Source organism: Lampris incognitus, chromosome 3 (genome assembly GCF_029633865.1).
Source record: "Lampris incognitus isolate fLamInc1 chromosome 3, fLamInc1.hap2, whole genome shotgun sequence".
Taxonomy (NCBI): domain Eukaryota; kingdom Metazoa; phylum Chordata; class Actinopteri; order Lampriformes; family Lampridae; genus Lampris; species Lampris incognitus.
In genome coordinates, this window is record NC_079213.1 from 60,496,480 (window position 1) to 60,523,398 (window position 26,919).

The 26,919-nt window shown below is 45.4% G+C and overlaps 1 protein-coding gene across 1 annotated transcript in view; it reads right to left on the reverse strand.

The window, feature by feature from the left end:
• Nucleotides 1-26,919, reverse strand: part of LOC130110511 (fatty-acid amide hydrolase 1) — an 87,725-nt gene that overhangs the window by 33,880 nt on the left and 26,926 nt on the right. Inside the window, exons 8-10 of the mRNA XM_056277628.1 lie at nt 14,161-14,286; nt 13,927-14,024; nt 8,992-9,091 (exon numbers count right to left, since the gene is read on the reverse strand). Of these exons, the coding sequence (XP_056133603.1) occupies nt 8,992-9,091; nt 13,927-14,024; nt 14,161-14,286 (324 nt within the window). The remainder of the gene's footprint in view (nt 1-8,991; nt 9,092-13,926; nt 14,025-14,160; nt 14,287-26,919) is intronic.

Genomic DNA, 26,919 nt, shown 5'->3' on the forward strand with positions numbered 1-26,919 from the left:
GGACAGGGGTGTAAATGTGCAGGTGGATGAGACATGTAGTGGATAAAACAGAAGAGTGAGACAGGACAGGGGTGTTAATGGACAGGTGGGTGAAACTTGTAGAGGATAAAACAGAAGAGTTAGACAGGACAGGGCTGTAAATGAGCAGCTGGGTGAGACTTGTAGAGGATAAAACAGAAGAGTGAGACAGGATAGGGGTGTAAATGTGCAGGTGGATGAGACTTGTAGTGGATAAAACAGAAGAGTGAGACAGGACAGGGGTGTAAATAAGCAGCTGGGTGAGACTTGTAGAGGATAAAACAGAGGAGTGAGACAGGACAGGGTTGTAAATGAGCAGGTGGATGAGACTTGTAGTGGATAAAACAGAAGAGTGAGACAGGACATGGGGTGTAAATAAGCGGATGGGTGAGACTTGTAGAGGATAAAACAGAAGAGTGAGACAGGACAGGGGTGTAATTGAGCAGGCGGGTAAAACTTGTAGTGGATAAAACAGAAGAGTGAGACAGGACAGGGGTGTAAATGTGCAGGTGGGTGAGACTTGCAGAGGATAAAACTGAAGAGTGAGACAGGACAGGGGTGTTAATGGACAGGTGGGTGAAACTTGTAGAGGATAAAACAGAAGAGTTAGACAGGACAGGGCTGTAAATAAGCGGATGGGTGAGACTTGTAGAGGATAAAAGAGAAGAGTGAGACAGGACAGGGGTGTCAATGTGCAGGTGGATGAGACTTGTAGTGGATAAAACAGAAGAGTGAGACGGGACATGGGTGTAAATGGACAAGTGGGTGCGACTTGTAGTGGATAAAACGGAAGAGTGAGACAGGACAGGGGTGTAAATGAGCAGGTGGGTGAGACTTGTAGAGGATAAAACAGAAGAATGAGACAGGACAGGGGTGTAAATGAGCTGCTGGGTGAAACTTGTAGAAGATAAAAGAGAAGAGTGAGACAGGACATGGGTGTAAATGGGCAGCTGGGTGAGACTTGTAGAGGATAAAACAAATGAGTGAGACAATACAGGGGTATAAATGACAGATGGATTAGACTTGTAGTGGATAAAACAGAAGAGTGAAACGGGACAGGGGTGTAAATGAGCAGGTGGGTGAGACTTGTAGAGGATAAAACAGAAGAGTGAGACAGGATATGGGGTGTAAATGAGCAGGTGGGTGAGACTTGTAGAGGATAAAACAGAAGAGTGAGACAGGACAGGGGTGTAAATGAGCAGCTGGGTGAGACTTGTAGAGGATAAAACAGAAGAGTGAGACAGGACAGGGATGTAATAGAGCGGCTGGGTGAGACTTGTAGAGGATAAAACAGAAGAGTGAGACAGGACAGGGCTGTAAATGAGCAGGTGGGTGAGACTTGTAGAGGATAAAACAGAAGAGTGAGACAGGACAGGGGTGTAAATGAGCAGATGGGTGAGACGTGTAGAGGATAAAACAGAAGAGTGAGACAGGACAGGGATGTAATAGAGCAGCTGGGTGAGACTTGTAGAGGATAAAACAGAAGAGTGAGACAGGACAGGGGTGTAAATGTGCAGGTGGATGAGACATGTAGTGGATAAAACAGAAGAGTGAGACAGGACAGGGGTGTTAATGGACAGGTGGGTGAAACTTGTAGAGGATAAAACAGAAGAGTTAGACAGGACAGGGCTGTAAATGAGCAGCTGGGTGAGACTTGTAGAGGATAAAACAGAAGAGTGAGACAGTACAGGGGTGTAAATGTGCAGGTGGATTAGACTTGTAGTGGATAAAACAGAAGAGTGAAACGAGATAGGGGTGTAAATGAGCAGGTGGGTGAGACTTGTAGAGGATAAAACAGAAGAGTGAGACAGGACATGGGGTGTAAATGAGCAGGTGGGTGAGACTTGTAGAGGATAAAACAGAAGAGTGAGACAGGACAGGGGTGTAAATGAGCAGCTGGATGAGACTTGTAGAGGATAAAACAGAAGAGTGAGACAGGACAGGGATGTAATAGAGCGGCTGGGTGAGACTTGTAGAGGATAAAACAGAAGAGTGAGACAGGACAGAGGTGAAAATGTGCAGGTGGATGAGACATGTAGTGGATAAAACAGAAGAGTGAGACAGGACAGGGCTGTAAATGAGCAGGTGGGTGAGACTTGTAGAGGATAAACAGAAGAGTGAGACAGGACAGGGGTGTAAATGAGCAGATGGGTGAGACGTGTAGAGGATAAAACAGAAGAGTGAGACAGGACAGGGATGTAATAGAGTAGCTGGGTGAGACTTGTAGAGGATAAAACAGAAGAGTGAGACAGGACAGGGGTGTAAATGTGCAGGTGGATGAGACATGTAGTGGATAAAACAGAAGAGTGAGACAGGACAGGGGTGTTAATGGACAGGTGGGTGAAACTTGTAGAGGATAAAACAGAAGAGTTAGACAGGACAGGGCTGTAAATGAGCAGCTGGGTGAGACTTGTAGAGGATAAAACAGAAGAGTGAGACAGGATAGGGGTGTAAATGTGCAGGTGGATGAGACTTGTAGTGGATAAAACAGAAGAGTGAGACAGGACAGGGGTGTAAATAAGCAGCTGGGTGAGACTTGTAGAGGATAAAACAGAAGAGTGAGACAGGACAGGGTTGTAAATGAGCAGGTGGATGAGACTTGTAGTGGATAAAACAGAAGAGTGAGACAGGACATGGGGTGTAAATAAGCGGATGGGTGAGACTTGTAGAGGATAAAAGAGAAGAGTGAGACAGGACAGGGGTGTAAATGTGCAGGTGGATGAGACTTGTAGTGGATAAAACAGAAGAGTGAGACGGGACATGGGTGTAAATGGACAGGTGGGTGCGACTTGTAGTGGATAAAACGGAAGAGTGAGACAGGACAGGGGTGTAAATGAGCAGGTGGGTGAGACTTGTAGAGGATAAAACAGAAGAATGAGACAGGACAGGGGTGTAAATGAGCTGCTGGGTGAAACTTGTAGAAGATAAAAGAGAAGAGTGAGACAGGACATGGGTGTAAATGGGCAGCTGGGTGAGACTTGTAGAGGATAAAACAAAAGAGTGAGACAGTACAGGGGTATAAATGACAGATGGATTAGACTTGTAGTGGATAAAACAGAAGAGTGAAACGGGACAGGGGTGTAAATGAGCAGGTGGGTGAGACTTGTAGAGGATAAAACAGAAGAGTGAGACAGGACATGGGGTGTAAATGAGCAGGTGGGTGACACTTGGAGAGGATAAACGGAAGAGTGAGACAGGACAGGGGTGTAAATGAGCAGCTGGGTGAGACTTGTAGAGGATAAAACAGAAGAGTGAGACAGGACAGGGATGTAATAGAGCGGCTGGGTGAGACTTGTAGAGGATAAAACAGAAGAGTGAGACAGGACAGGGGTGTAAATGTGCAGGTGGATGAGACATGTAGTGGATAAAACAGAAGAGTGAGACAGGACAGGGCTGTAAATGAGCAGGTAGGTGAGACGTGTAGAGGATAAAACAGAAGAGTGAGACAGGACAGGGATGTAATAGAGCAGCTGGGTGAGACTTGTAGAGGATAAAACTGAAGAGTGAGACAGGACAGGGGTGTTAATGGACAGGTGGGTGAAACTTGTAGAGGATAAAACAGAAGAGTTAGACAGGACAGGGCTGTAAATAAGCGGATGGGTGAGACTTGTAGAGGATAAAAGAGAAGAGTGAGACAGGACAGGGGTGTCAATGTGCAGGTGGATGAGACTTGTAGTGGATAAAACAGAAGAGTGAGACGGGACATGGGTGTAAATGGACAGGTGGGTGCGACTTGTAGTGGATAAAACGGAAGAGTGAGAAGGGACAGGGGTGTAAATGAGCAGGTGGGTGAGACTTGTAGAGGATAAAACAGAAGAATGAGACAGGACAGGGGTGTAAATGAGCTGTTGGGTGAAACTTGTAGAAGATAAAAGAGAAGAGTGAGACAGGACATGGGTGTAAATGGGCAGCTGGGTGAGACTTGTAGAGGATAAAACAAAAGAGTGAGACAGTACAGGGGTATAAATGACAGATGGATTAGACTTGTAGTGGATAAAACAGAAGAGTGAAACGGGACAGGGGTGTAAATGAGCAGGTGGGTGAGACTTGTAGAGGATAAAACAGAAGAGTGAGACAGGACATGGGGTGTAAATGAGCAGGTGGGTGAGACTTGTAGAGGATAAAACAGAAGAGTGAGACAGGACAGGGGTGTAAATGAGCAGCTGGGTGAGACTTGTAGAGGATAAAACAGAAGAGTGAGACAGGACAGGGATGTAATAGAGCGGCTGGGTGAGACTTGTAGAGGATAAAACAGAAGAGTGAGACAGGACAGGGGTGTAAATGTGCAGGTGGATGAGACATGTAGTGGATAAAACAGAAGAGTGAGACAGGACAGGGCTGTAAATGAGCAGGTGGGTGAGACTTGTAGAGGATAAAACAGAAGAGTGAGACAGGACAGGGGTGTAAATGAGCAGATGGGTGAGACTTGTAGAGGATAAAACAGAAGAGTGAGACAGGACAGGGATGTAATAGAGCAGCTGGGTGAGACTTGTAGAGGATAAAACAGAAGAGTGAGACAGGACAGGGGTGTAAATGTGCAGGTGGATGAGACATGTAGTGGATAAAACAGAAGAGTGAGACAGGACAGGGGTGTTAATGGACAGGTGGGTGAAACTTGTAGAGGATATATCAGAAGAGTTAGACAGGACAGGGCTGTAAATGAGCAGCTGGGTGAGACTTGTAGAGTATAAAACAGAAGAGTGAGACAGTACAGGGGTGTAAATGTGCAGGTGGATTAGACTTGTAGTGGATAAAACAGAAGAGTGAAACGAGATAGGGGTGTAAATGAGCAGGTGGGTGAGACTTGTAGAGGATAAAACAGAAGAGTGAGACAGGACATGGGGTGTAAATGAGCAGGTGGGTGAGACTTGTAGAGGATAAAACAGAAGAGTGAGACAGGACAGGGGTGTAAATGAGCAGCTGGGTGAGACTTGTAGAGGATAAAACAGAAGAGTGAGACAGGACAGGGATGTAATAGAGCGGCTGGGTGAGACTTGTAGAGGATAAAACAGAAGAGTGAGACAGGACAGGGGTGAAAATGTGCAGGTGGATGAGACATGTAGTGGATAAAACAGAAGAGTGAGACAGGACAGGGCTGTAAATGAGCAGGTGGGTGAGACTTGTAGAGGATAAACAGAAGAGTGAGACAGGACAGGGGTGTAAATGAGCAGATGGGTGAGACGTGTAGAGGATAAAACAGAAGAGTGAGACAGGACAGGGGTGTAAATGAGCAGCTGGGTGAGACTTGTAGAGGATAAAACAGAAGAGTGAGACAGGACAGGGGTGTAAATGTGCAGGTGGATGAGACATGTAGTGGATAAAACAGAAGAGTGAGACAGGACAGGGGTGTTAATGGACAGGTGGGTGAAACTTGTAGAGGATAAAACAGAAGAGTTAGACAGGACAGGGCTGTAAATGAGCAGCTGGGTGAGACTTGTAGAGGATAAAACAGAAGAGTGAGACAGGATAGGGGTGTAAATGTGCAGGTGGATGAGACTTGTAGTGGATAAAACAGAAGAGTGAGACAGGACAGGGGTGTAAATAAGCAGCTGGGTGAGACTTGTAGAGGATAAAACAGAAGAGTGAGACAGGACAGGGTTGTAAATGAGCAGGTGGAAGAGACTTGTAGTGGATAAAACAGAAGAGTGAGACAGGACATGGGGTGTAAATAAGCGGATGGGTGAGACTTGTAGAGGATAAAAGAGAAGAGTGAGACAGGACAGGGGTGTAAATGTGCAGGTGGATGAGACTTGTAGTGGATAAAACAGAAGAGTGAGACGGGACATGGGTGTAAATGGACAGGTGGGTGCGACTTGTAGTGGATAAAACGGAAGAGTGAGACAGGACAGGGGTGTAAATGAGCAGGTGGTTGAGACTTGTAGAGGATAAAACAGAAGAATGAGACAGGACAGGGGTGTAAATGAGCTGCTGGGTGAAACTTGTAGAAGATAAAAGAGAAGAGTGAGACAGGACATGGGTGTAAATGGGCAGCTGGGTGAGACTTGTAGAGGATAAAACAAAAGAGTGAGACAGTACAGGGGTATAAATGACAGATGGATTAGACTTGTAGTGGATAAAACAGAAGAGTGAAACGGGACAGGGGTGTAAATGAGCAGGTGGGTGAGACTTGTAGAGGATAAAACAGAAGAGTGAGACAGGACATGGGGTGTAAATGAGCAGGTGGGTGACACTTGTAGAGGATAAAACAGAAGAGTGAGACAGGACAGGGGTGTAAATGAGCAGCTGGGTGAGACTTGTAGAGGATAAAACAGAAGACTGAGACAGGACAGGGATGTAATAGAGCGGCTGGGTGAGACTTGTAGAGGATAAAACAGAAGAGTGAGACAGGACAGGGGTGTAAATGTGCAGGTGGATGAGACATGTAGTGGATAAAACAGAAGAGTGAGACAGGACAGGGCTGTAAATGAGCAGGTAGGTGAGACGTGTAGAGGATAAAACAGAAGAGTGAGACAGGACAGGGATGTAATAGAGCAGCTGGGTGAGACTTGTAGAGGATAAAACTGAAGAGTGAGACAGGACAGGGGTGTTAATGGACAGGTGGGTGAAACTTGTAGAGGATAAAACAGAAGAGTTAGACAGGACAGGGCTGTAAATAAGCGGATGGGTGAGACTTGTAGAGGATAAAAGAGAAGAGTGAGACAGGACAGGGGTGTCAATGTGCAGGTGGATGAGACTTGTAGTGGATAAAACAGAAGAGTGAGACGGGACATGGGTGTAAATGGACAGGTGGGTGCGACTTGTAGTGGATAAAACGGAAGAGTGAGAAGGGACAGGGGTGTAAATGAGCAGGTGGGTGAGACTTGTAGAGGATAAAACAGAAGAATGAGACAGGACAGGGGTGTAAATGAGCTGTTGGGTGAAACTTGTAGAAGATAAAAGAGAAGAGTGAGACAGGACATGGGTGTAAATGGGCAGCTGGGTGAGACTTGTAGAGGATAAAACAAAAGAGTGAGACAGTACAGGGGTATAAATGACAGATGGATTAGACTTGTAGTGGATAAAACAGAAGAGTGAAACGGGACAGGGGTGTAAATGAGCAGGTGGGTGAGACTTGTAGAGGATAAAACAGAAGAGTGAGACAGGACATGGGGTGTAAATGAGCAGGTGGGTGAGACTTGTAGAGGATAAAACAGAAGAGTGAGACAGGTCAGGGGTGTAAATGAGCAGCTGGGTGAGACTTGTAGAGGATAAAACAAAAGAGTGAGACAGTACAGGGGTATAAATGACAGATGGATTAGACTTGTAGTGGATAAAACAGAAGAGTGAAACGGGACAGGGGTGTAAATGAGCAGGTGGGTGAGACTTGTAGAGGATAAAACAGAAGAGTGAGACAGGACATGGGGTGTAAATGAGCAGGTGGGTGAGACTTGTAGAGGATAAAACAGAAGAGTGCGACAGGACAGGGTGTAAATGAGCAGCTGGGTGAGACTTGTAGAGGATAAAACAGAAGAGTGAGACAGGACAGGGATGTAATAGAGCGGCTGGGTGAGACTTGTAGAGGATAAAACAGAAGAGTGAGACAGGACAGGGGTGTAAATGTGCAGGTGGATGAGACATGTAGTGGATAAAACAGAAGAGTGAGACAGGACAGGGCTGTAAATGAGCAGGTGGGTGAGACTTGTAGAGGATAAAACAGAAGAGTGAGACAGGACAGGGGTGTAAATGAGCAGATGGGTGAGACGTGTAGAGGATAAAACAGAAGAGTGAGACAGGACAGGGATGTAATAGAGCAGCTGGGTGAGACTTGTAGAGGATTAAACAGAAGAGTGAAACGGGACAGGGGTGTAAATGAGCAGGTGGGTGAGACTTGTAGAGGATAAAACAGAAGAGTGAGACAGGATATGGGGTGTAAATGAGCAGGTGGGTGAGACTTGTAGAGGATAAAACAGAAGAGTGAGAAAGGACAGGGGTGTAAATGAGCAGATGGGTGAGACGTGTAGAGGATAAAACAGAAGAGTGAGACAGGATATGGGGTGTAAATGAGCAGATGGGTGAGACGTGTAGAGGATAAAACAGAAGAGTGAGACAGGACAGGGCTGTAATAGAGCAGCTGGGTGAGACTTGTAGAGGATAAAACAGAAGAGTGAGACAGGACAGGGGTGTAAATGAGCAGCTGGGTGAGACTTGTAGAGGATAAAACAGAAGAGTGTGACAGGACATGGGGAGTAAATGAGCAGCTGGTTGAGACTTGTAGAGGAAAAAAAAGAAGAGTGTGACAGGACAGGGGTGTAAATAAGCAGCTGGGTGAGACTTGTAGAGGATAAAACAGAAGAGTGAGACATGACAGGGGTGTAAATAAGCAGCTGGGTGAGACTTGTAGTGGACACGCACAACTATGTGCAATTACCTCATGCACTGTTTTGAGTTTTAAAAGCCGCTGCTATCTTTTATTGTCTTATCATCATTTTTACTACCTCATTTATTAATACCAAATGTTTGTTCTTGTTCTTATCTTGTTTTTTTGTTTTAAATTATTTACCTTGTCTAGTGTTGCTGGTCTGAGTCACCAAACGACATTTCGTTGTGTGTACACAATGACAATAAAGCATCTTAACCTATCTTCGAGTGAACATCATTAGCGTCTTCAGAGCCGAGGCACGTTTATGAAGGGGTGTCACGCCCAGACTCTCCAGCAGTCATGGCAGCAGTGACTGAAGCCAGGCGAAGGCACCGTCACGCCGGGCATGCTCGTGAGCGGCTGTTTCGAGCGAGAACATCACTTTTTGATTTGACTGAGACTGAAATCATTCGCAGATACAGGTTGCCAGGTCGAACACCTTGATGACATCAGGGATGACATTGAGCTTGCCTCCGGTGTTGTTGGTGCAAAGCCACCGTTTATACTTTGCCGCATGTATAATCAGAATCAGAATCAGAAATACTCCTTGAGACAGAATTACAGCCTCAGAAAATGCCACTGACATGCCTGTTATAGAGCAGGGACACACTCACCAGAGGCTTCAGGAGCAAGGAGAGGAGTTTCTTCCCTGGGTTGGGTATCTGGTACGTAAGAATCTGTGAAGAGAGACAGGGGTCCACCGGGCCTCCCTTCCTGAAAAGCATTGGTTACAAGTAACTGTACAACAATCTGGCAAGTTTGGAAGAAGAAGGTCGAGGCAATTCTAGCAAAATAAATTGCACTGTAAAACAGAAAACAGCTGAGGTCTGTTCCAGGTTGTGAAACTGGCTATTTCAGACTGTAAGTACACCAGGTCACAGGGAATTAGAGAGCCTGCTGGGCACAACTACAGTGTGGGTTTGGAGTCTACTACTAGACCAGTTGCAAAGTAAACTGATAGTGTAGGTCATCATCGTGATAGTATAGTTGACCAGATTGACACTGCCTCCTTCCTCCGCTGTGTAACCCACAAGTTTTCTTGGGCGCTAAAAGCTAACCACAAAAATCTAATTACTATATCTACTTCTGGCGGTGGCAACGTGCGTCACAAAATATCTCACCAAATCACACGTGGCTCTCCCTCAATAGTTACACAGGCCTCACAAGTCCTCTATTGCTACCCCCAGACACCACGCTCCAATTGACCTTTCGCAAAGTCCCGCCCCCCTTAGTTACTGTTGCTATGCCCGTCAAGCATTTCAGAACTATCCAGGAAGTAGCTGGAAAACACCAAAACATGAAGGAAGAAATCAGCGCATTGCGTGGGTAAAAGTAACAGTGATAATACGTTAGCTGTATTAGCTATCAATAATAGCTAGTAGCAAGCTTAGCTTGGAGCAGACAGGTATTTGTGTTGATTTTAGATGGATTAAGCTGGCCATGGGGTCTGCTATACTGCCAAATCTATTGCCGACATTGCGCTTCTTGCGTTCTGAGTTTCGGGAAGGGAAAGAAAATTACACCCCCTCCAAACTTTTCAGATATCTAGTATCCGATCTGCAGATCCCATATGCACACTGTTTCAGCATTTTGTTGTGTTTGAAAGCTTGATGGACCGTTGCTAAGGTAGGATTGGACAAGCACCGTTCTGGGGCGGTACTTTGCAAAAGGTCAATTAGAACTACCTCTTCCACTGCTAGCTCCAATAAAGGCCTATCCCAGCAAACTCCAGCAGTACACAATGCCTGAAAATGTGCTTTATCGGTATCAGATCAATGTCTAGTAAAGCAGCACTGGTGGAAGATAATATTGATATGCTTGACTTATACGAATCTTGGCTAAAACCCAGTGCTTTCTTGACATCGAATGATGCCTCACCACCTAACTGTACTAGTGCTCATGCTGCTCAAGCTACCAAACAAATATGGGGGTCTCGCCCTTTTTTATAACTTCATCTTTAATCTTAGTTCTGAATTTGATCCTAAATTCAGATCTTTTGAGACCCTAGTCATGTGTCTCTCTGCAACAGCTGTGGAAGTGGACTCCAGCCATTTTACCTTGTACTCAACCAGCCCCACCTGGGACCGACTGCCAATTTTTAGTCAATTTCACAGAATTTTTGTCAGACCTTGTTACTCATGCTAACAATGCCTTAATCCTTGGTGTTTTAAACATCCATCTAAACAAGGCAGCCGACCCTCCTTGTAAGGCTTGTTCAGCATTTCTTGATACCTTTGGTTTTGTGCAGTATGTGCATGAAGCCACCCATCACAGTGGCAACAATCTAGCACGTGGTGAGGACATTTCTGATCGATCCTCTTACATCTGCCGTGTCAGACCACTTCATCAGATTTCAGGCAGCACTTCCTTATCCTCAAAGCTGTGTCACAGGCGTGTTCAGCACTCATCAGATTTGGCTCACCAACCCTGACAGCACTTGGTAGTAGAATGCCAGAGGCCTTGGCTCCTTCCACTGTATTGACTGGCTCTGTCGACAGCCTTAATAGTGACCCAAATGCAACTCTTTCTAATCTCCTCGACTCAGTGGCACCTCTTATTAAATTAGACACCAAAGAAAATCAACAACTCGATATAACGACGAGACACGTACTCTTAAACTGGCCTGTAGGAAAGGAGTGTAAATGGTGTAAATCCAAACGTAGTCTTTCACTTTGCATGGCACGACTTGTCTGTTAATTTATAAGTGTACACTGTCAGCAGCTAAAGCAGCATATTTTTCACAAACCTAGATTTCTTTTTGAAACCGTAGCTAAATTTACTGAAAAACGTCTTTCTACTAACTGTTCACCTTTACTGCCCATGATTTTTGGGGATTTTTTTGCCAGTAAAATTGAGGATATTACAAACAAAATAAGTAATTTCCCTACAGAGCTGTGATACTAATTTCTTAGAATGACTCTATGAATACCTGTCCTTTCACATTTTGATACTGTCACGCTGGAAACATTGTCCAAGCTGGTATTGGCAGCCAAACCTACTACTTGCCTCCTTGACCACCTCCTGGCCAACTTTTTAAAGAACTCTGGCTGTTCCTGTAACCCCCAATTCTAAATATTATTAATTCACCTCTTACTTCTAGCATTGTTCCCACTACTATTAAAATGCTGTGGTGAAACTTCTCTTAAAGAAATCAAACTTTGATCCAGGGGTTCCCAACAACTATAGACCAACTTCCAACCTACCCTTCTCTTTGAGCTGATCTTTCCAACAACCATCTCTTCAAATCATTTCAATCTGCATCCAGAGCCTGTCACTCCACTGAAACTGTGTTGCAAAAGGGGTGCTTAAACTTTTGTTTGCTATGGATTCCAATTCCACTTTAGCACAGCTTTTGACACACTGATCATGGTATACTTTTAGACCACCTTTACAATTATATAGATGTTTCAGGTCTGTCTCTGTCTTGGCTGAAGTCTCACCTGGTAGAACACAGTGCGTCTTCTATGGTAATGTTACATCTAAATTCTCTGCAGTGAAATATGGCATACCCCAGGGCTCAGTCTTGGTCCTTTGCTTTTCTCTCTCTGCATTAAACCTCTTTGCGAAATTATATGCAGCTATGGAATAAATGTCCACTGCTACGCTGATGATACTCAGTTGTGTGTATCTGTCAAGTCAGACGATCACTCTGATACCAGAAATTTAGGGGCATGCTTGTCTTCAGTGAAAATTTGGATGTCATCTAACTTCTTACTACTGAATTGTGTAAAAAACAGATGCTGGTTATCAGCCCTGCTAGACAAACCCACCTATATTATTAAGCAATGGTACCTCGACAACTATGTGATCTCTCAAAGTATGACAGCCAAAAATCTTACTGTGATTATTTTGATCAATCCCTATCTTTTGAATTCCACATTAATGAAATCACCAAGACCGCCGTTTCCTCCTAGGAAATATTGTTAAAATTCGGTCCATTCTGTCCATGGCTGAGCTGAGACCCTGATCCATGCTTGTGTTTCATCCAGATTAGATTACTGCAATGTCTATTTTCTGGTCAGCCACACACTAGCACTAAAAACCTCCAGCTGGTTCAAAATGCTGCTGCTGGAATATTAAGAAAAGGTAAAACATTTGGTCATTTCACACTGATTCAAGCCTTCCTTCACTGGCTTCCTATTCATGCTAGATCTGACTTTTAAGTGCTACTATTAATCTATAAAATACTCAGTGGGCTTGTCCCTTCATAGTGGTCAGATCTTAAACAGCCTTATGTGCCTCCATTCTCAAGGTGCTGGCCTCCTCTCTGCCCCCCAGGTTAAAAAGAAGTCTGTAGGCTGCAGAGCCTTCTCTTACCATTCTTTGGAATAGTATCACAGCCAATATCAGAGAATCTGATTCTGTAGACACTTTCAAATCTAAGTAAACTGAAACCCCATCTTTTCTCATGACCTTTCAACAAGTCATTTTACTTCTTTGTTTATCTGACTTCGTTCTGAACCTCATCCCAATTATCCTGTTTTGGGAGGGTCTCAGTCTCAATGTATTTCTGAGGTATTAGCAGTGATCTCTTGGCTTTGTCTTACCGATGACAGTGTTCCTAAACCCTTTTCTGAAAGCACTGCACCATTCTAACCTTGTGTTTGAATATCTGACAGCCATGAGCACGAGTGCCCATGATGTGTGCCTGTCTCTGTTTCTCTCTCCCCGTCTCTCTTTTCTCAATTTCAGGACCAAATTTTTTTCTCTATGGACTGTCTGATGACCATGTATCAGCTTCTCTCTCTCTCTTTCTAGTCAATTTTATTTGTATAGTCCATCCATCCATTATCCAAGCCACTTATCTCAATCGGGCTCGTGGGATGCTGGAGCCTATCCCAGCAGTCACTGGGCGGCAGGCGGGGAGACACCCTGGACAGGCCTCCAGTCCAGCTCAGGGCTGACAAATTAGCACCTAGGGACAATTTAGTATGGCCGATTCACCTGACCTACAATGTCTTTTGACTGTGGGAGGAAACCGGAGCACCTGGAGGAAACCCACGCAGACACGGGGAGAACATGCAAACTCCACACAGAGGACGAACTGGGATGATCCCCCAGGTTCGAACCCAGGACATTCTTGCTATGAGGCACCTGCGCTACCCACTACACCACCGTGCCGCCCTTGTATAGCCCATTATTACACATTTTCCTCAGTGGCCTTTACAGCAATACAGCATCTTGTCCTTAGACCCTCACATTGGATAAGGAACAACTCCCCGCAAAAAAAAAACTTTTAAAAAGGGAGTACAAATAGGAAGAAACCTCAGGGAGAGCAACAGAGGAGTCGATGATTGTCCAATAGAGTCACCACATCGTCATTGCACTTCATACAGAGAAAATAATACAAAATCTTATGGATTGCAGTTTTAATTTCTTATGCACAGTTTAAAAATGTCAAATGTAAAAATAGGCTCTTTCTATTGAACTTAATTTGCTGACACAGCTCTATTTCAGCAGTTAATAAAGCATAAGTGTGATTTTTTTCCCCTATCAATCAATGTTTGTGTACTGTAAGTGGAATATTGTGTTATTCATAGGGGACTCACAGGTTGTTGAGCAAGGTTGCGGCACCATCTGCAAGGATACCCCTGACACACAGTTCTGATAATGTCTGTCTGGGGTTCAGGGGTGCACAGGGAACCAACTGCAGTTAAAACCCAAGCACCAAGAAGAAGCAAAAGAGATGAACATTGTTATTGTTGAGAATAACCGGTCAGTACTTACTTGGCACCCATGTAACTGTGGAAAGTTTAGTGTGTGCTGGTTTCAGTCTTTCTTACAGTGTGTCCTGCTTTCTCTAAAAGGGTTTTGACCTCTCGGAAGCCTCGCGCCATGCTTGGAGATGCTTGCTGGCAGCCATCGTTCTCATAGTAGCCAATCCTCAGGGGCTTAGAGCTCTGGTACATCTGAAGAAATGATTTCACATGCAGACACACTCGCATTGAGACAGACACCCAACAAAAACCTCCGAGGTCCTTTAAATGACCAGTTAAGACTTAGCAGAATGATCAATTGTGTCAGAAGGTTGAAAGAGTAACTAAACTCTAGACCATGTGAGTTTGCTGACATCTACATGCTAAAAACCATCTGTACTACTACTACTACTACTACTACTACTATATTACTACTACTACTAGTACTTTCGGCTGCTCCCGTTAGGGGGCGCCACAGCGGATCATCCGTTTCCAACTCTTCCTGTCCTCTGCATCTTCCTCTGTCACACCAGCCACCTGCATGTCCTCCCTCACCACATCCATAAACCTCCTCTTTGGCCTTCTTCTTCTCCTCTTCCCTGGCAGCTCCATATGCAGCATTCTTCTCCCCATATACCCAGCATCTCTCCTCCACACATGTCCAAGCCATCTCAATTTTGCCTCTCTTGCTTTGTCTCCAAACCGTCCAACCTGAGCTGTCCCTCTAATATACTCGTTCCTAATCCTGTCCTTCTTCATCACTCCCAATGAAAATCTTATCTTCAACTCTGCCACCTCCAGCTGCACCTCCTGTCTTTTCATCAGTACCACTGTCCCCAAACCATATAACATAGCTGGTCTCACAACCATCTTGTAAACCTTCCCTTTAACTCTTGCTGGTACCCTTCTGTCACAAATCACTCCTGACACTCTTCTCCACCCACTCCACCCTACCTGCACTCTCTTCTTCACCTCTCTACTGCACTCCCCATTAGTTTGGACATGTTAAAAACGATGTAAATGTTAAAAACATGGCAGGGATGTCTTGGTATACTGTGATATCAGCACAGCAGGGTAAACACAGCTGATAACATTAACAATCAGAATCAGAATTAGTTTTATTTGCCCGAGTATTTGTAGGCCTACACATACAATGAATTTGACTCCAGTTCCTCCATTGCTCTCCATGTACTTACACAGCATAGAGATACCACTGTAACAAAGACAACAAGGTAAACCGAAACAATTAACTACTATGTTGTTATGCTGTTTTTTATACTATGTACATATATACAAACTAGATAAAAGTATGTTAAAAAAGCAACAATGACATAGTAACTGGAAGACAATAGTGCAATGGTGCAGAGTGCAAAGATGCTGGAATAAATATGCAGTTAACAGGTTACGTTATATACATGAGGTAGGTGGACATGATAAATGTATACAGTATTTACTGAGAGCTTGGATCCATTTTTGACAAAGATGATACGTTAAAACTTTGGGGGGTTCGTTTGTTTCTTTTTGGGGGGGTCCCCCCCTTTTTCTCCTCAATTGTATCCAGCTAATTACCCCACTCTTACGAGCCGTCCCGGTCGCTGCTCCACCCCCTCTGCTGATCCGGGCAGGGCTGCAGACTACCACATGCCTCCTCTGATACATGTGGAGTCGCCAGCCGCTTCTTTTCACCAGACAATGAGGAGTTTCACGTAGCGCGTGGGAGGATCACGCTATTCCCCCCAGCCCCCCCCCCGAACAGGCGCCCTGACCGATCAGAGGAGGCGCTAGTGCAGCGAACAGGACACATACCTTCATCTGGCTTCCCACCTGCAGACACGGCCAATTGTGTCTGTAGGGACACCCGATCAAGCCAGAGGTAACAAGGGGATTCAAAACGGCGATCCCCGTGTTGGTAGGCAACGGAATAGACCGCTACGCTACCCGGATGCCCCTACAGGATATATATATCTATGTATATATGTGTGTGTGTGTGTGTGTGTGTGTGTGTGTGTGTGTATGTGTTACAGCTGCTATATTGCAGGGGATTGTTTCTGACACTGTGTTCATCAGAGTCATGGCCTGTGGAAAGAAACTGTTCTTGTGTCTGATTTTTTTTGAATACAGTGCTCTGTAGCGCCTACCAGAGGGAAGGAGTTGAAACAGGTTATGATCATGATGTGATGGGTATGCAATGATGTTGCCTACCCATTTCCTGACTCTAGAGATGTACAAGTCCTGAATGGAGGGCAGGTTGGTCCTGACTATCCGTTGTAGTATGTTCCTGTCCTGTTTGGTGGCCAATCCAAACCAGACAGTGATGGACGTGCAGAAAACTGGAATATTGCAGAATAGAACTGAATAAGCAGCTCCTGAGACAGGTTGAACTTCCTGAGCTGGTGCAAAAAGTACATCCTCTGCTGGGCCTTTTTTATGATTGTGTGTGTTGGACACCCACTTTAGGTCTTGGGAGATTGTGGATCCCAGAAACTTTAGGGTTTCCAAAGCAGACACAGTGCTAGTGAGTATCGTGAAGGGGGGCAGTGTTGGGGGGTTCTTCTTGAAGTCCATTGTCATCACCACAGTTTTGAGCGTGTTCAGATCCAGGTTGTTATGACCGCACCAGAGTGCCAGCTGTTCAACCTCTCATCTGCACACAAGGCAGCATGCACTAATGCATGCACATCATGCATTCCCATAGTGTGGGAAGATGGCGGTGTGAATTCACATTTGCAGCGGCCTCATCCAGTACTGGTGTGGGAAGATGGCGGCACGAATTCACGTTTACGGTGGCCTCATCCAGTACCGTCCATGCAGTGTCTTTGTCCACGTCTGCCTCTAAGTTTTGTCTTTGTTTGATGGCTGGGAGAGCTGGCGCTGGATCAGCTGGGAGAGCTTGATCTGCGATGTCCTGTGGGCCCAGGGACCATGGCCCTGCCCGGAGCTGTATCCGATGAGGTAACACCGAGGGCAGTCTGACAGGACATGGAAGTGGGGCAGGCTAAGCTAAATGCTAACCCATGCAGACCAGCAGTTCCGATAACAGAGGGTGCTCTGGAGGCGGCCTCGCCTGGCGTTGACTGTGGTGTTTTTAGTGTCATCATGTGAAGTGTGGGGAGGTGTGTTGAGGGTATCTGGCTTGGAGAGCTGGCGTTGGATCGGCTGAGGGAGCCTGGTCTGCTGCATCTGGTGGGCCCAAGAACCATGGCCCTGCCTGGAGCTGCGCCTGAATAGGAAACACCGCAGGCGGTCTGACAGGACGCGGAAGTCGGACAGGCTAAGCTAACTGCTAGCCCATGCAGACCGGCAGTTCTGACAGTCATCCTGGCTGGCATTCGTTCCCTTGGACAGTGATTTTTTTTGTTTAGTTGGATATAAGTGTTAGTTTGGACATGTGTGTTCTTGCAGTTCTTGTAGTTTTTGGATATGTGTTTTTGTCTTTGTGTTGCACTTCTGTGGGCTGGGGGAAACAATGTTTTCTTTAATTTAGTGTACGCAAGTACATGAAATGAAATGGCAAATAAAGTGTTCCTGATTCCTGCATGTACACTTGTCACTGTCCTGGATGAAGCCAATGATTCAGGGTTTTAACAAAGTGGTCGCCTGAGACGCAGTCATTTGTGAAGAGGCACAAGAGAAGAGGGGAGAGCACACATCCCTGGGGGGCGCCAGTCCTGTCCGGGTGCTGGATGTAATTTTCCCTAGTCTCACCAGCTGCCTTTTGTCTGTCAAGAAGCTTGTGATCGACTGACAGGCTGGGTTGGTACAGTGAGCTGAGTGAGTTTGGAGTGGAGGATGTCGGGGTGACGGCGTGAAGGCCGAGTTCAAGTCCACAAACAGGGCCCTTGCATAAGTCCCTGGGGAATCGAGATGTTGCAAGATGTAGTACAGTCCCATGTTGACTGCATCATCCACTGACCTGTTTGCTCGGTAGGAAAACTGCAGGGGATCCAGCAGGGGGCCTGTGATGTCCTTTAGGTGGGCCAACGCCAGTCTCTCAAAGGATTTCATGACCACAGACGTCAGGGCTATAGATCTGTTGTCATTTAATTCTGAGATACAGGGATCATAGTGGCACTTTTGAAGCAGGAGGGGACTTCACACAGCTCCAGATTAGTTTGAAGATGGGGGCCAGCTGGTCAGCACAGACTTTCAGGCAGGAGAGAGACACACCGTCTGGTTCTAGCGCCTTCCTTGTCTTGTGTCTCTGGAAGAGCTGACTTACATCCTCTTCACAGATACTGAGTGCAGGAGGGGGGTCAGTGGGTGGGGGTGGGGGGGGCTAACAGAGTGTGTAGTTGGTTGCATGATGTGGTCAGCGAGGAGGGTGAGAGGTGTGAAAGTGGGCTTATCAAACCTGCAGTAAAACACGCCCAGGATATCAGCCAGTTGATGGTTCTCTGCAGTGTGGCGGGATGGTCTCCTGCACTTGGTGATGTATTGCAAACCTGTCCACACTGATGCAGGGTTACTGGCAGAAAACCTGTTTTCCAACCTATCTTTACCACTCTGATCTTCTTTGTCAATATGTTTGTTTATGTACAAGTTTAAGGCAATCCTCACGGAGATAAGTCAGGATGTCTTTATGCAAGCTCAATAATCCAGGTAAGAAAATCAGAGAAAGTTGAATTAGTCAATCTGGTCACAACGTTTATTGAGAGAGAAACATTTCATTACATTACATTACAGTCATTTAGCCGACGCTTTTATCCAAAGCGACTTACAATAAGTGCATTTAACATAGGAAATCAGGAGAACTACTAGTCATCAGTGCATCTAAAAAAGCATCTAAGAGCAAAACCAGTGCTAAAGTAAAAGCGCAAGAAAGAGATTTTTTTTTAAAGAGTGAATACAATAAGTGCTAAGAGTAAGTAACAGGTTAGTAGTTCTTAAAGAGGTGAGTTTTCAACCTGTGCCAAAAGATGGGCCGCGACTCGGCTGTCCCGACAATCAGTGGGGAGTTCATTCCACCACTGTGGGGCCAGGACAGAAAAGAGCCGTGATCGGGTCGATCGGCAGCAAGGGCCTCTGAGCGACGGGGCAACCAGGCGTCCTGAGGCAGTTGAGTGAAGTGGTCGGGCGGGGGTGTAAGGCTTGACCATGGCCTGGAGATAGGAAGGAGCTGTTCCTTTCACTGCCCTGTAGGCCAGCACCAGAGTCTTAAACTGGATGCAAGCAGCTACTGGGAGCCAGTGTAGGGACATGAGAAGGGGAGTTGTGTGGGAGAACTTAGGGCGGTTGAACACCAGATGAGCTGCAGCTTTCTGAAGAAGCTCCAGAGGTCTGATGGCCGATGCCGGGGCGCCAGCAAGGACGGAGTTGCCGTAGTCCAGCCGGGAGATGACCAGAGCCTGGAAGAGCACCTGTGCTGTCTCGTCAGTGAGGAATGGGCGAATCCTTCTGATGTTATAGAGGAGAAATCTGCAGGAGCGACCAACCGATGCAATGTTTTCAGCTAATGACAGTTGGTCGTCCAGAATCACACCCAGATTCCTCACAGTCCGAGTTTGCATCACCACGGTGTTGTCAATGGTGATAGCCAGGTCTCGGTGCGGGCAACCTTTCCCCGGGAGGAACATCAGCTCTGTCTTGTCCAGATTGAGCTTCAGGTGGTGTGTCACCATCCACTCTGAGATGTTAGTAAAGCACGCTGCAATGCGTGTCTCTACTTATGTGTCAGAGGGAAGAAAGGACAAGATCAGCTGGGTGTCATCGGCATAACAATGGTAAGAGAAGTCATGTGAGCGAATAACAGAACCCAGGGATGTCGTGTACAGGGAGAAAAGGAGAGACCCAGAACCGAACCCTGTGGAACACCTGTAGTCAGTCTGCAAGGCTCCGACACAGATCCCCTCCATGTCACCTGGTAGGAGCGACCTGTCAGGTAGGTTACAAACATTGAGAGTGCAGACCTTGTGACACCCAGCCCCTCGAGGGTAGAGAGGAGGATCTGGTGGTTCACTGTGTCGAACGCAGCTCACAGGTCCAGGAGTATCAGGACAGAGGAGAGAGAGTTTGCTCTAGCAGAGTGCAGCGATTCTGTCACTGCAAGGAGGGCCGACTCTGTCGAGTGACCCACCCTGAACCCAGACTGGTTGGGGTCCAGGGAGTTGTTCTGGTGGAGGTACAAAGAAAGTTGGTTAAAGACAGCATATTCTAAAGTTTTGGATAGAAAGGGTAGAAGGGAAACTGGTCTGTAGTTTTTGACATCAGAGGGGTTAAGTGATGGTTTCTTGAGAAGGGGGGTGACTCTAGCAGTCTTGAAGGCAGATGGAAAGCATCCTGCCTGGAGGGAGGTGTTGATGAGGTGGGTTAGATAGGTAAGGAGTTCAGGAGCTATAGACTGAAGAAGAGGGGAGGGGACCGGGTCAAGGGAGCATGTGGTGGGGCGACTGGATGTGATGAGGTTTAGAACCTCATCGAGGGAGAGGAAAGCAAGGTGGGATAGGGTGGGATGGGGAGAGGTGAGGGAGGGTGCGATAGTGCAAGCAGCACTAACCGGATGGTGAGAAAAGGAGGATCTGATGTCATTTACCTTCTTGTCAAAGAAGTTAGCGAAGTCATCAAGGAGAAGGGAGGAAATGGGAGGAGGAGGTGGGGGTTGAAGAAGTGTAGAGAAGGTTTCAAAGAGATTCTTAGGATTAGAGGCAGAGGATAGGATTTTAGAGCGATAGAAGGCAGCCTTAGCAGCAGAAAGGGAGGAGGAGAAAGTGGAAAGAAGAGACTGGAAGTTGAGAAGGTCATCTGGGAGTTTGCCTTTTCTCCATTTGCGCTCTGCCACTCTCAGGCTCCGTCTGTCAGTACGTACTGAGGCGGTCAGCCAAGGGGCAGGTGGAGTTGGGCGTGCGGGCCTGGAGGTGAGGGGACAAAGATTGTCCAGAGAAGAGGAGAGGGTAGAGAGAAGAAGATCAGTAGCAGTGTCAGGGGGTAGGAAAGAGGAAGATTTAGGTGCAGGGAGGATAGAGGTAACAGAGGAAGAAAGATCAGAGGCAGAGAGAGAGCGGAGGTGTCTACAGCTGGAAACCATGTGGGTAGGAGAAGGGGCTGAGGGGGGTGAAGAGAGGGAGAGAGAGTAGGACATGAAATAGTGATCAGAGAGCTGGAGGGGAGTAACAGAGAGATTGGAAATAGGACAGTGTCTAGTAAAGATAAGGTCCAGCTGGTTGCCGGCCTTGTGGGTAGGAAGAGAGGGTGAGAGGTGAATATCAAAGGAGGAGAGGAAAGAAAGAAGAGGATCTAGCTTGTCAGTGTGGATGTTGAAGTCACAGAGAAGGATAAGCGCAGAGTCATCAACAGGGAAGTGCGAGACAAGTGTGTGAAGCTCCTCCAGAAACTCACCAAGGGGGCCTGGTGGGCAGTACACAACCACGATGGTGAGTTTGACTGGATAAGAGACAGTAACAGCATGAAATTCAAAAGAGGGCGGAGAAAATTGTGGAGTGGAAACAGAGTATTTCCATTTCAGGGAGATTAGCAGGCCAGTACCACCACCTCACCTCCCAGCTCTGGGAGTGTGAGAAAAAGAGTACAATCAGACAGAGCTGCGGGTGTGGTAGTGTTTTCTGGCATGATCCAGTTCTCAGTTAGAGCAAGAAAGTTGAGGGAGAGCAAGGATGCGCAGCCTGAGATAAACTCAGCTTTTGGCACCACAGACTGGCAATTCCAGAGCCCTCCTATCACCACTTGCTCAACGTGAGTGGAGAGAGTGGGCTAAATGAGATTGGTAGGGTCACAGTGCCTAGGAGTGACCCAATGTCTATGCCAGCCCTGGGAAGAAGAAAGGACAGGAATGCGAAGGAAACACATAGTCTATACTAGGTACACAAAATACAGATGACTGACCGGATCTAAAAAGAGCAGTCTGTGCTTGATGAAGTCTTGGCTTGGAAAAAGTCGTGCTTGCCTTTGTTCAACCTAGACCTGTTTGCCCTTGGCTTGTTTGCCTGACGCTTCCAAGTAGCAGCAGTGATCTAAAGAGCACTGATTGTTAATTGTCTGCCAGGAGTGCAGGCCACACCCTGGCCACTTAACATCCAATTGGCAAAGAGGTACACTGAAAATAGGTTTATTGCCCAGAAACTGGACACATACACTACCGTTCAAAAGTTTGGGATCACCCAAACAATTTTGTGTTTTCCATGAAAAGTCACACTTATTCACCACCATATGTTGTGAAATGAATAGAAAATAGAGTCAAGACATTGACAAGGTTAGAAATAATGATTTGTATTTGAAATAAGATTTTTTTTACATCAAACTTTGCTTTCGTCAAAGAATCCTCCATTTGCAGCAATTACAGCATTGCAGACCTTTGGCATTCTAGCTGTTAATTTGTTGAGGTAATCTGGAGAAATTGCACCCCACGCTTCCAGAAGCAGCTCCCACAAGTTGGATTGGTTGGATGGGCACTTCTTGCGTACCATACGGTCAAGCTGCTCCCACAACAGCTCAATGGGGTTCAGATCTGGTGACTGCGCTGGCCACTCCATTACCGATAGAATACCAGCTGCCTGCTTCTGCTCTAACTAGTTCTTGCACAATTTGGAGGTGTGTTTAGGGTCATTGTCCTGTTGTAGGATGAAATTGGCTCCAATCAAGCGCTGTCCACTGGGTATGGCATGGCGTTGCAAAATGGAGTGATAGCCTTCCTTATTCAGAATCCCTTTTACCCTGTACAAATCTCCCACCTTACCAGCACCAAAGCAACCCCAGACCATCACATTACCTCCACCATGCTTAACAGATGGCGTCAGGCATTCTTCCAGCATCTTTTCATTTGTTCTGCGTCTCACAAACGTTCTTCTTTGTGATCCAAACACCTCAAACTTGGATTCATCCGTCCACAACACTTTTTTCCAGTCTTCCTCTGTCCAATGTCTGTGTTCTTTTGCCCATCTTAATCTTTTTCTTTTATTGGTCAGTCTCAGATATGGCTTTTTCTTTGCCACTCTGCCCTGAAGCCCAGAATCCCGCAGCCGCCTCTTCACTGTAGATGTTGACACTGGTGTTTTGCGGGTACTATTTAATGAAGATGCCAGTTGGGGACCTGTGAGGCATCTGTTTCTCAAACTAGAGACTCTAATGTACTTATCTTCTTGCTCAGTTGTGCAACGCGGCCTCCCACTTCTTTTTCTACTCTGGTTAGAGCCTGTTTGTGCTGTCCTCTGAAGGGAGTAGTACACACCGGTGTAGGAAATCTTCAATTTCTTTGCAATTTCTCGCATGGAATAGCCTTCATTTCTAAGAACAAGAATAGACTGTCGAGTTTCCGATGAAAGTTCTCTTTTTCTGGCCATTTTGAGCGTTTAATTGACCCCACAAATGTGATGCTCCAGAAACTCAATCTGCTCAAAGGAAGGTCAGTTTTGTAGCTTCTGTACCGAGCTAAACTGTTTTCAGATGTGTGAACATGATTGCACAAGGGTTTTCTAATCATCAATTAGCCTTCTGAGCCAATGAGCAAACACATTGTACCATTAGAACACTGGAGTGATAGTTGCTTGAAATGGGCCTCTATACACCTATGTAGATATTGCACCAAAAACCAGACATTTGCAGCTAGAATAGTCATTTACCACATTAGCAATGTATAGAGTGTATTTCTTTAAAGTTAAGACTAGTTTAAAGTTATCTTCATTGAAAAGTACAGTGCTTTTCCTTCAAAAATATGGACATTTCAATGTGATCCCAAACTTTTGAACGGTAGTGTATGTAAAACTCTATCAAACCTCATGCAATACTATTAACACTGCAAACAGCAAGTTACCAAGGAATACATTTATAGGCTAAAAGGATAACTAAGTCAAAACAGCTGGGCAGCAAGAAATATTTAAGGGCACACTAGGTGAAAAAACAGCTACAGCTAGAATAAGTAAATAAGACAAGTAAGTAAATGGAATGACATCATTATGGAGAGGATGAAACAATGGTCTCTTAAGATGTTACGTCTCTCTTCATGTGCGTTCCTGTTGATGAAGCAGTGGAGGTAGCCCATATGAAATTACAAAACGACCTCACCTTTAGCAATAGGACCACCCTTAACACTGACTTAGTGTGTTTGTTCCTGTATGTACTTCACATACAGGGGGCAGCACTATAGGCAGAAGCATGGGTGTACTATGGGTTCTCCTGTCTCACCTGTAGTGGCCAACTTGTATATGGAGGAAGTGTAAAAGAGGCTCTGATATCCTATCCAGGGACACCAGCTAGCCATTGGTTCAGATATGTGGACGACACCTGGGTCAAAATTAAATCTCAGGATGTAGCACATTTCACCGACCACATTAGCTCTGTGGACACCGCATCAAGTTCACCAGGGAGGATGTGAAAAATGACAGGTTAGTCTTCTTATGCTGTGAAATTACAATTGGTGATGGAGGACATTTGATGTTTAGCGTAAACCAACACATACTGATCAGTACTTAAGGTTTGACTCTCATCATCCACTGGAGCACAAACTAGGAGTCATCAGGACGCTGTGCCACCGAGCTGACAACGTCCCCACTGACACAGCGGCCAGGGAAGGGGAGAAATGCCACATTACACAGGCCCTGGTTAAGTATGGTTATCCTAACTGGCGACCATCAGTGAACCGAGGAGGGAGAATACTGTAACTGCAACCATTCCCAAATTATTTGTGAATAGTACATTTTGTCACTGAAACTCTAGTTAATGCTCACGGCAATATGCATATGAAACCGATCGTTTTCAGCCGTTATGCCACTGTATTGTTTATAAGGGTTGGATACCTGCAGTCACTGTATTGTTTATAAGGGTGGGATACCTGCAGTCACTGTATTGTTTATAAGGGTGGGGGTACCTGCAGTCACTGTATTGTTTATAAGGGTGGGATACCTGCAGTCACTGTATTGTTTATAAGGGTGGGGACACCTGCAGTCAGTTGAGACTGAAGAGGTCACTTGATGATGAAAAGTTTATGTTGATAAATATTGTGTCCAGATGAACTGATTCAACTTTCTTTGACTTTGTGCCTATACTGCATTATGCTCTGCTTTGTTCACCCATGACTGGGTTTGACACCATGCAAGACTCAAAAACTTAATAAATAGCTTTTGAGACAATTACGTTTGGCCCAACTACAGGTTGTAATGTAGACTTTAAGAAGGGAATGAAATGCCTTGTAAGGACAGTGTGCAGACTGTGTTTGTCCCATTTACCAGAAGGGTGGTTGACTTCAGGAAGTAATGACCTAATTACATTTATTTTCAAACAGCAGGTGGTAGTGGAGAAAGTTAGCAGCTTTGAGTTGCTTGAAGCTCAAGGCAGAGAGAACCTCACATAAAATCGTAAACAGGGAAGTAGCTGTGAGGTTGGTGAAAGATAATCTTGTGTAACCGGATCTGCATCTCGGCAAGTTCACAGTGGTCAGGAGAAATTGAAATTTAAGAGTTGGTTAGAAAAGGGAAGCAGTACAGTGGGCTGTTGTAGAACTACAGATGGCAGAGCATGGCGCTGGTGCTCACCCATCTACTGTCCTGTGAACAAGTTATTTGTTCCATGTTAGATGCAAATGCAAAAACTCCTTCCAAAGCATTATATGGTTTCCACAGAAATCCTTCCATTTCACCAAGACAAATAAACAAAATAATCCATTGTTAGCGTAGCCAAGAGGAACAAGAACACTTGTTTCTCTCTGATAAGAAAAACTTAACAAGAGGTGCCGTTCATGGAAGTGGGCATTTTCAAACTCACTGCCAATCGAATAGCATTATTTTACATTACATTACAGTCATTTAGTCGATGTCGACGCTTTTATCAGAAGCGACTTACAAAAAGTGCATTTAACATAGGAATAGCAGCCTCAGTACTTCTGAGGTCTTGTCATGTAAAATTTTTGATGAGATTTTCTCCAGACCCTCTGTCAGCTCACCAAAGACAGAGAGGTCAGGCCACGCACAATCAGTGAAAGTAAACCTGGATGCCAAATCCATTACCATCTTTGTTGCGACCCAAAGCATTGTTCGCCTTGTTGCATCACAGTTTGTTATGAAAACTGCAATGTTCCTGAATGTAAGGCCTTTCAAACAGAAATGAAAACAGTCATAAAGTTATGACGTTCAATGACAAAATCCAATGACAAAATAGGTACAGGGTATGTGTTGTCTCTGTGTCCGTCCACCTAAAGTTAATTCAATTACCATAACACAATTTGACCCCATCAGCCATAAAAACTTGGGGGACATTATACAACATCGGAAATCCTCCTGCTGCCTTGATATTCTGCAAACAGGCTTTTTCAAAATTACTTCTAATTGCATGGCCTCCAATCTACAAATTCGTCTCTTCTCTCAGGTTTCTTTCCACAGGCCTGAAAACTGCAACCATCAAGCCATTCTTAAAAAAGAACCATCTAGACACTTCGCTAATGAACAATAGGCCAGTATCAAATCTGCCATTTCTAAGTATAATCATTGAAAAATCTGTTTTCTAGCAGCTGAACAACTTCTTGGCACTAAAAAACTGTTTTGATGACTTCAAGTCAGGATTTCGACCACAGCACAGCACTGAGTCTGCTTTTTTTCAAGGTCTTTAATGACACTCACTTAAACAAAGACAGCACTAGAATCTTGGTCCTGGTGTTATTGGATCTCCATGCTGCATTTGACACCGTTGATCAAAACATATTATTAGAACAACTGGAAAACTGGGTGGGACTTTCTGGCACAGCGCTAAACTGGTTTGAATCCTACTTAGAGGACAGGGACTGCTTTGTGTCTATAAGTAATTACAAGTCTGAGTGGACAAAAATGACCTGTGGTCTAGAACAGTTGGATTGTTTCAGAATTTTCTTGAATTAAACAAAGATAAAACTTAAGTAATTATATAAGGAAG